Source organism: Triplophysa rosa, linkage group LG6 (genome assembly GCF_024868665.1).
Source record: "Triplophysa rosa linkage group LG6, Trosa_1v2, whole genome shotgun sequence".
In the NCBI taxonomy this organism is placed as follows: Eukaryota; Metazoa; Chordata; class Actinopteri; order Cypriniformes; family Nemacheilidae; genus Triplophysa; species Triplophysa rosa.
The window spans coordinates 25407835-25417952 of NC_079895.1; the positions used below are offsets into that span (position 1 = coordinate 25407835).

Sequence of the window (10118 nt, forward strand, 5' to 3'; positions counted from 1 at the left end):
TATATCACCTATCAGGTGGCCTGTGGATCTGCATGTCTCTTTATATTGTATATAAACATGATTACCTCTCTTCCCTGTCTTTTTATCTAAAATGTGCACACATTCAAGCATTTGCCTTCAATGTGAACATAAATGTAGTCCAATTTGATTGCTCTTGAGTTACAGCCTCTGCCTTCTCATGAGTAGTGATTAAATTATACACACGCACAGAGAGACAGACAGAGAGACAGATAGAAAGACATATTAAGTAATTAAATGAGCCAATTGTCAATTACTCCTTAATTGATTGTAATTTCCCCATATTGTGGATGTAATAAATTACATAGCTCAGTAAACCCTATAAGGTGTTGAAGACATAGCTGATCGTTTCAGTAGCTCCTCACTGCAGAATGCGACGTCCGGGGGGCAAGGTTGGATCCAGATCCAGTCTCCTCCCATTCCATTGTGATTGGTCGACACTGGATCCAGTCTCTTTCCACTGCGTTTTGTCTGGTCTGCAGATTTCACGTCATACTCGTTTTGTTGCTCTACCATTTGCGCATTGAGTCGTAACTAAAGTTATTCTTTTAACGGAAAACAAACTTGCTGAAGACAAACTTTATTTATTAACGTATTTTTAATAACGTATTTTATTATATTGAGGTTTTCTGGTAATAACATGTTTTATTAGGTTTAGGGTAAGGTTTTTGGGTTATAAAATTAATATAAAAATTAAGTATAAATAGTGGGATTATAACACCTAGTCCTATTAAGCGAATCAGGATTTTTAGTATGACCAGAAGGGCACATATTCATTCTGACAAAAGGGGAAAGGGCTTGAGCCCCCCCTGGCAATCCCCCCACCCGTGCGAGCCACTGATGTGGAACATGAGTAGAAGTATTATATGTATCAATGTTTCGATGAGATCTGCTTGGCTCAACTATCAACTCATGAATGGTTGAGTAAATGTGTGTGGCTTATTGACATCTAGTCTGTTAGGCTGAACCACACAGTAATTGCTTTGCATTATAACAACATACGAAATATAATCAAAATTTGTTGTCCAGTGGGTGGTGAACAACAGTGTCCTCTAGAGGAGACTGTTTCCCCATTGAAGAACACCATTGTTCATTTATTACACAACCAACATCCATAAAGACAAGCAGTACTGTAACAATTACAGGGAACTTAATTTTGTATCTATATAGATGAGATCTTTGTTGCTGGAATGAAGGAATGAAAGGTTTTTGAATATTTTACATACATAGCGATTACCGTGATATCAATTCATGCATTCACGTACAGATGCAGAACTTGGAGGGCATTCCCATGGTGGAGTAAGACTCGAGTACCAGCCATTTAAAAACAAGAGCAGAGGACATGGAGGGGAAGTGGGCTCTATTTCTAAACCTCAGCATGAGGTCGGTATGAGATGCAGTTGTCTTCTACGTCACAGTTCTTTTTGGCCAGTTCCTGTCACATTCCCTGTCTTCCTTTCTTCTGTAAATTGGTACAACCTTGGAAACCCTTCTCTGTTACTGACCCCTCCTCCACAGTCTCCTGAGAAATGGATATACAGTCTCATATACAAATAGGTTAAAGGGTTTCAAAAGTTGTTCACCCATGACAAAGAACACCTGTACTGTATATGAATAATTAAACAGCCCTTGCTTGAAAGTGTTGAGTTCGGTCAACAACAGAGCTAAAATGTCTATAGTTAAAGTAAACTCACAGTCCTTGAGACATAGTTGTATTGCTTAATTTATTATTTTACTGCATTATAGTAATAGCAATTGTGCTTGGTTTTTGTGGTCTATTGATTTACCATTTTTATTGATCACATTAGTGTTTTTTATGTTATGCATGTATATCTTAAAGATCTCTTAAGATGTTACTCAATGTACAAACTGCAAACGATCTAATACTTAATGTAATATAAATGTAATAATATACACAAAACAGATGTAATTTGCTATATGATTATGAGATTATATATGGGGATTATATACTTTAGAAGATCACTGTAAAATCATAGTCATGCAGTGGCTGTCAGTCAGCGCTCAGGCAGGCAGAAAAGTCTCAAAGCTTATTGGTGCTCGTCACTGATGACGCAGATGACGTTCTGAACACAGACACGTGGGTCTCACATAAACAAAGACACATTGGAACACTGAGCTCTATATGCCAGTGTTGAGCACAGAGATCTGCGGACAACACGCTGTACTGCTGTATTGGACATATACCCACCCACACATTGCAGGCTACATGACAAGTGTATGGATACAATACAACTTTACTGATGGTCAATTAAGGTATGTAATCGTCTTAATTCCTTTTTTTTTTGCTGTCATTAACATACTTAAAAAGCAGTGTATATTGTCATGTGGCATTACATTTTTTTAAAATAAAATAAAATAAAATAAAACATTTTATTTTATTTTATAGAAATGATGTGTGTTTATTGCAGTTGAATTGTGCGCGTTTATTTGGTCCTCGTCTAAGAACAGAAAACACCTCACGCTAATGTGCGTGTTAAACTCTTGCGTGGAAAGCAGCCTAAACTAAAAAAAAGAAAAGAATCATAAAACACCGCGCGCTAAACCTAAACTTTCGCAAAATACTAAAATCACACGTGTTGCAGCTGTCAATGGAAGCAGCTTTGAGACGCAAGAAATCTTGAATGATGAAAGTTAGAATAGTTAAACATTGTTTAAAGAAGCTAATATAATATGATGCTGTCAAGTGAACGTTATGTGTTTTATTAGAGGGAGAATCCAGAGCTGACTTGTTTGTCTCGAACCCCCGGTATTAAATTTCCTCTGATATTGTCATCTTTACCGTGATCTTCTGTGGAACAGTCCCCCGACTGAAGGTAGGCTACTTGACCAAACCTTTTTTTTATCGTTTATTATATTTAATTATTTTGTAAAAAAAAAAGTTTATGTGCATAAATATAATAGCCTATATAAAACGACATTACTATAATCCTTTTTCTGTTTTGTTGATCGGTGTGTTGTTTGCAGCCATGCCCTGCGTCCAGGCTCAGTATGGCTCATCCCCACAGGGCGCCAGTCCTGCGTCTCAGAGCTACAGTTACCACACCAGCGGAGAATATAGCTGCGATTTTCTTACGCCAGAGTTTGTAAAGTTCAGTATGGACCTAACCAATACCGAAATCACCGCTGCCACAACCTCCCTGCCCAGCTTTAGCACATTTATGGACAACTACAACACTAGTTACGACGTGAAGCCGCCCTGTCTTTATCAGGTGCCCCATTCTGCAGAACAGTCCTCCATCAAGGTGGAGGAGGTTCAGATGCACAGCTACCACCAGCAAAGCCACCTGGGCCCGCAGTCAGAGGAGATAATGGCGCACTCCGGGCCCATGTACTTCAAACCGTCCTCACCTCACGCTCCGGGAACACCGAACTTCCAGGTTCAGCCCAATCACATGTGGGAAGATCCGAGCTCACTGCACAGTTTCCATCAGAATTACATGGCATCGCACATGATAGAGCAGCGCAAGAACCCCGTGTCCAGGTTGTCTCTCTTCTCCTTCAAGCAGTCTCCTCCCGGTACACCTGTATCCAGCTGTCAGATGCGCTTTGACGGGCCTCTCCATGTGTCCATGGGCCACGACAGTCCTGGAGCGCACCGAGCCTTAGACAGTCAGAGTTTTGCTATGCCCAGTGCCATCAGGAAACAAGCGGGCATCGCTTTCACGCATTCTCTTCAGCTCAGTCACGGGCATCAGCTGATGGACAGTCAGGTGCCTTCACCCCCGTCCAGAGGATCACCGTCCACCGAGGGTTTGTGCGCGGTGTGTGGGGACAACGCAGCCTGTCAGCACTATGGAGTCCGAACTTGCGAAGGGTGCAAAGGGTTCTTCAAGGTATTATTATTAACATTACTTTTTTCAATGTGTGTTTTTCGACGCTATTTAAAGGTGTGAAAAAATGTGTAATGGTGCACTTTCCGGCTTCATCTTTGAGATCTGTGTATTATTATTGTTATTATTAATTTGTTCGCTTGATACACCAATATCTTTTCAGACTGACAGACGTTTAGTTGATAATCTAAATGCATGCTTAATAAAGCACTTGCAGCTGAACGGTGTATGTTATCTTGATTCAGCGCACAGTACAGAAGAACGCCAAATATGTTTGCTTGGCCAATAAAAACTGTCCTGTGGATAAACGTCGGAGAAACAGATGTCAGTACTGTCGGTTTCAGAAGTGCCTGGTAGTCGGGATGGTAAAAGAAGGTATACTGATAATTCCTTACTTCTTTTAAATCACAAAACTTTTGAAGCTGCTTTTAAGCTGTTCATGATGCATGTTCATAAAGCGCAAAAAGTGCGCAACTGCAAACAAATATTGTCAGTTATTACTGTATATTGTAAATACATGTGACGAGCATAACCGTCAATAATATTAACATGCTTGTGTTTTTACAGTTGTTAGGACCGCCAGTTTAAAGGGTCGCAGAGGCCGTTTACCCTCCAAACCTAAAAGTCCGCAAGAGTCTTCTCCACCCTCTCCACCCGTCAGTTTGATAAGCGCTCTGGTCAGGGCTCATGTGGACTCCAACCCTTCCATGAGCAACCTCGACTATACTAGAGTGAGTTACACGACACTTCTTTTTTTATTTCATTGATCATTTTAAAACGAAGGATTCGGTCAAAATGGGGATTCGATTTTTGATGTGCACCGAGAGCGAATCTGACATAACCAATATTAGTAATTTAATATCATACAGTGTTTCATTATAAACTTTCAACACTTTAAGGGTGGCATATTTTATTCTCTAAATTGCTTTTGGATGAGAGAACCCAATAAAATACAGTCAGAAGTTAAATTAAAGAGGGGGAAGAAAGCTCTCCCCCTTCTAGAGATGGGCTTGGCAATTTCACGGGTTATATATTTTAAGGGAGCTCATTAAGTCTTGTTTAAATTAAATTCCAGTTCCAAGCCAACCCGGACTACCAGCTGAGCGGAGACGACACGCAGCACATCCAGCAGTTCTACGACCTCCTTACCGGATCCATGGAGATCATCCGCGGATGGGCAGAGAAGATCCCCGGGTTCACCGACTTGACCAAACCCGACCAGGACCTTCTGTTCGAGTCCGCTTTCCTGGAGCTCTTTGTATTGCGTCTGGCTTACAGGTACAGTACAAGGGCCTCTGGAGAGAAGGGGTCGCTTTTTCGGTTTTTATTGGCTCCGCAATAATTAGGGACCGCTTAAATCCTTGTTTAATGTGCGCAGTAATTAATGAGCACTTTGTGTTCATTTCAGGTCCAACCCGATAGAAGGCAAACTCATCTTCTGTAATGGCGTGGTGCTGCACAGGCTGCAGTGTGTCCGAGGATTTGGTGAATGGATTGACTCTATAGTGGAGTTTTCGTCTAATCTTCAAAGCATGAGTTTAGATATATCTGCTTTTTCATGCATCGCCGCCCTAGCTATGGTCACAGGTAAGACACATTCTAGACATTTTATCGAGACCGTTAAACTCTTTATATGTAGTAATAATAAAAAATAAAAAAATAATTGATTTATCTTTTTCCAGAGAGACACGGGCTTAAAGAACCGAAGAGAGTGGAGGAACTTCAAAACAAGATAGTAAACTGTCTGAAAGATCAAGTGTCCTTTAACGGCGGCGGCTTGAATCGACCGAACTATCTGTCCAAACTTTTGGGAAAACTGCCTGAACTTCGCACTCTGTGCACGCAGGGTCTGCAGCGCATCTTCTACCTAAAGCTAGAAGATCTGGTCCCACCGCCAGCAATAATCGACAAACTCTTTCTTGACACACTGCCATTTTAAGCCCAGAAACCATTTCTAACGACCTCAATGAACTTCCATAGACTCTCTTTAAAGCGGTCCGTTGTTTTCTTTCTTTTTCATACCCACCATTGCTAAATGATGCTCGCTTTTTGAAAACGGATTTCAAACTTGAAAAACACCGGGAAAACATTGCCATCAAGTTCTTTTCTCCCTTTATCCCATGAAGCCAGATCCAAAAAGACAAAACTAAAAATTGAAATAAAAATAAGCAAGTGATTTAATTGTAATGAAGACAAATTAATTTATATAATGAGAAAAGTTTGTTTGCCTGGTTTTAGACTATGACAAAATCCCGCATTTGCTGATAATCATTGTTAACTGCAAACATTTTTGTTCATGGACAACTCACAGAGTAGTGTATTATATACGCCATTTCTATATACCTATACAATAGATTTATGTCATTTATATGATGTATAAAGTTGTACAGAGACATTTTTTCTTTTATAAATTGTGCCTGTGTATTTCTGTCAGGTTGAAAAGGACGCGCATGTTGTAGAGGACTATTGTCTCTATACACACACTATATTCCGGACACTATGTAGTCTGTTAGATTTTATAAAGATTCGTAGTATCGGGGCAATTTTCGAATATGGCACATGTGAAGAAAATGCTTATATCATCTGTACAGGTAAAAGGGACACTTAGTGTTTGTAATTTTGTCAGACATTCCTTCTTTGTATGTGTTGTATGTATTGCTGCTGTTTAATATAAACGTTTATTTATTTGAGCTTTGCCGTAAACCATGGTGCAGTGGAAATTTCTGACGCATCATCGTCTTGTTTAATGTCTCATATGATTTAATTTACCGTCATCTCCTATTCCTGTAGGTGTGTGAAGAACATCACTGCCCTTTTCTATGGTTTAATTAAATTAACGGCAACATGTTTGGTTCTGATTCCGAATCAAATTCCAAAAGAAAGGATATTTAATGTTTACAAATAAAACTTTTAAACTGTTTTAATGCAGTAGCTGTCTCTTTCCGTTCAATTGACATTTAACACATTTTTTGACTATAGGGACAATGTTAGAAGTTTTGTTTTTAATTAAATATTACAATCATTCCAATATTACAAACATTAACGTAGAAACGTTGTGATTCTAAATCATTTGCCTGAATTGCACAAAATAGAGGAAGGCGACAAAAAATAGATTTGGATTACAGATTGATTTTTTAATTCTCACTTGATATATATGATACTAAAATTGTATACATGTAATAAGAATAAACATAATAAAATGTAGTGACATGTCAGCTACAAGTCTGTGAAAAAAATCCACGAATTTGGTAAAAATTCAACAGATAAGTGTACGTCCGTTTCCCTTTATTTATATTTTCGACTAAAAAAGTTTAATCAATTTGCACATTTGTACCACAGCAAAGGAAATACTTTCCTTGCGATTCGTCTTAAGAATATTTGCTTGTAAACGAGACTCTTTTGCGTCTTTCTCACATTTGTCCTTTTTCTTTGTTTTTACGGAGAATTTTTTTCTGCGTGTAACATATCAGCTGTCTAGAAACTTCATAAAACATTAATAAGGAGGAAAAAATATGCACGTTTAAAATATCTACTTCACCAAAAATAAGGATAATTAATACTTTATTATGGTATATGTTATATTATGTTATAATACAGGCTATACACATATATCTTAACCACCGAGAAAAATTTAGCAACTTTCGTTTAGGATGTGGAGTTGATTATTGATTCCATGCTTTCGTTCTTAGTTGCATTTTAGAAAAGAAACGTATATTGCACATCATTTTATTTTTATTTTTTATTTCCATAATAATAATAACCGCTTAAATGTGTCCAAAACGGTTTAAAACATCGAAATCATAAATCGTGCATATCACACATTTGCTTTCAGTTATTTATCAGCAAGGGTACAAAGTTATTTATCTGCAAGAGAGGATCCGTTTTCGCTGTTTTGGTTTTAGCCACCTAGGGACATTACTACTACTACTACTACTACTACTACTACTAAGAATAAGAATAATAACAACAATAAATTATTATTATAATTACTATTATTATTAACTACCAAAAAGTACATATTCGTATTAACATGATCTTCAACGGAATGTTTGCAGCAACATCCGATCAATGCCAAAAACACATTCTTCTTCTTCTTATGATATTATTTTTTATTAATAGTATTATTGTTGGTGTTATTTTTATTTGAACAAACGAAAACACAAACGCTTTAAACTATCTTAGAGACACTTGTTGCATGGACAACACTTGTAGCCTACTGTTTGATACAATGTGCAAATACATTGTAGTAAATAACCAGATACAGTGATTTTTATAATATATTACTAAAACACAGACGAACAGGTTTTAATAAAAAAAAGGTTTGCCTTAAAAAGTAAAACATTAAAGCTCTGCGCAGGTTACGGTGTTTAAACATGTGTTGTAATCAACGTTATCTCTCTATAGTAGGAAGAGTCTTTTATTTCTAGACATTACTCATCCTACCTGGAAAAAATGGCAAAGAGATGCTCTGATATCTGATGTTTGTCATAACTGCCTGGCTGATAATAGTGAAACGAACCGAAGGACAGTGCTGGCGTGGGTATTCACTTGTCCTGTGTGGCATGACAACATTATCCAAATACATTTTGTTTAGGTTTAATAGCCATGAACGTGTCCCCTCCTTAGTTCTAAAGTCGCTGGATATTAAGAAAGAGATAAAAAATGAATGTAGCAAACAGCTCCCGGACATAGACTGATATGTATGTGAAATGAACTGAAATCGGTTTCTTTCATTTCCCAACAAGTAAAGCACTTTCGCTGTGTCTTATTGTTCTTAACAGAATTCTGTCATTCGTCGTTTATGTCCGTGTTTCCCAGTGAGGAAATGAAGGTGCCTCTGGGGCAGTGTCTGGGACCGCGCACAATCTCTCTCTCTCTCTCTCTCTCTCTCTCTCTCTCTCGTCAGCCATGGCATGGCTGATCTTTCCCAAAGTTCTCACAAGGCAAAGAATTGTCTGAATAATTAGATCTTCAGAGCAAAAAGACTAATTCCAAGTCAAATTAAGATTACACTCAAAAGCAGTTTGCTGACATTTAGCAGATCAGTTAGATGGATGCTCGACATGTCACAAGCTTCGCTCGTGTTGACTGAAGTAATCATTTAGGTTGGCAACGTCCTAATCTCTGCACAAAGAAAAAAAAAAACATGGAAACGATGTAGTGAACGACGTGTGACAGACGACACGCTCGCTTTACACATGTCGAGGTATTTTCAGTCAATTCTCGTGCACGTCGTAGCCCTTCAGATCTGCGTGTTTAAATATAGACGCATTTCACTGCTGCTTCATCTACTCTGACAGAAGGGACGAAGACTCCGTTGCATGTTCCGTTCTTGCTCTTTGCTTTCTGCTTAGCGCCGCAGATAATGCAAACGCAGAAAGAGGGATGGAAATAACACATCTGTACGCGGAGAGCACAGAGGCTGCAGGTACTTCGTCTTAAGTGCTAAAGCAGGAATCCTAAGAGGAACTAAATTATAATGCAGTGGCCCACTCGACTGATTTGTCCAGTACTTGTGCTGAGAGGCTGGATAGACGCCCCAAAACACAGTCATTAAATAGTCCTCGATGTATTCTCCCTTCATAGATAATTTCAGTTACTCCTACAGAGACCTCAAAGTTGCAAGGTCAGACAGAGTTATATATGCAGCCCTGAACTGAAGCATTTGCCTATAGGACAATTAGCTAATGCCCCATCTGAGAGATGTCTAATCATTTAATTTTGGGTACACAATTATTTATTTATTACTTTGTCAAATTTACCTGAAATATGGATTGCCATATTCCAGCGAACGCAATGACGTCATCTGTGACAAGTGGACACATTGCAAATCCGCACATGGTTTAAAGGGATAGTTCATCCAGAAATCAACTTCGTGTGATTTTTTACTCACCCACATGACGTTAAACATGTTTAGAGAACATCTGGCGTCTTCGGAGCACAAATAAAGATATTTAGGTGACATCCGAGAGCTTTCCAGGCCTCCTCGTTGAAACCATGGTGTCAGTTTTTGCCAAGGTCCAGAAAAGTACTAAAGACATCCAAATTAAGAATTTTTAAATTGGTCCATCCACGCATAGTGGCTCAGTTGAATTGTTTTGAAGCAACGAGAATGCTTTATGTGCGAAAAACAAGCAAAAATACCGACTTTAATCGATATATTCTCCTCTGTCTTGTCATGTAAATGTGTATGGCGCGCGTTCACGAGAGCACTTGTTCTTCGTCTACTTCTTGGACCGGAGCATTTTA

At 38.6% G+C, this 10118-nt stretch overlaps 1 protein-coding gene across 1 annotated transcript; it reads left to right on the forward strand.

The window, feature by feature from the left end:
• The first annotated feature begins 2177 nt into the window (after window positions 1-2177).
• nr4a2a (nuclear receptor subfamily 4, group A, member 2a) lies at window positions 2178-6783 on the forward strand. Its single transcript, XM_057336057.1, has 8 exons — window positions 2178-2292; window positions 2746-2852; window positions 3004-3872; window positions 4115-4244; window positions 4437-4600; window positions 4945-5147; window positions 5278-5456; window positions 5552-6783. Exons 3-8 carry the CDS (start codon window positions 3006-3008, stop codon window positions 5806-5808), a joined length of 1800 nt encoding a protein of 599 aa, XP_057192040.1. The 5' UTR covers window positions 2178-2292; window positions 2746-2852; window positions 3004-3005; the 3' UTR covers window positions 5809-6783.
• The last annotated feature ends 3335 nt before the right edge of the window (window positions 6784-10118 follow it).

Bases quoted from the DNA above. Each gene is read 5' to 3' on its own strand.
- nr4a2a (XM_057336057.1), top strand. From the start codon at position 3,006: ATGCCCTGCGTCCAGGCTCAGTATGGCTCATCCCCACAGGGCGCCAGT. The intron at 3,873-4,114 runs GTATTATTATTA...ATCTTGATTCAG, and splicing joins GGTGCAAAGGGTTCTTCAAG to CGCACAGTACAGAAGAACGC. The intron at 4,245-4,436 runs GTATACTGATAA...GTGTTTTTACAG, and splicing joins AGTCGGGATGGTAAAAGAAG to TTGTTAGGACCGCCAGTTTA.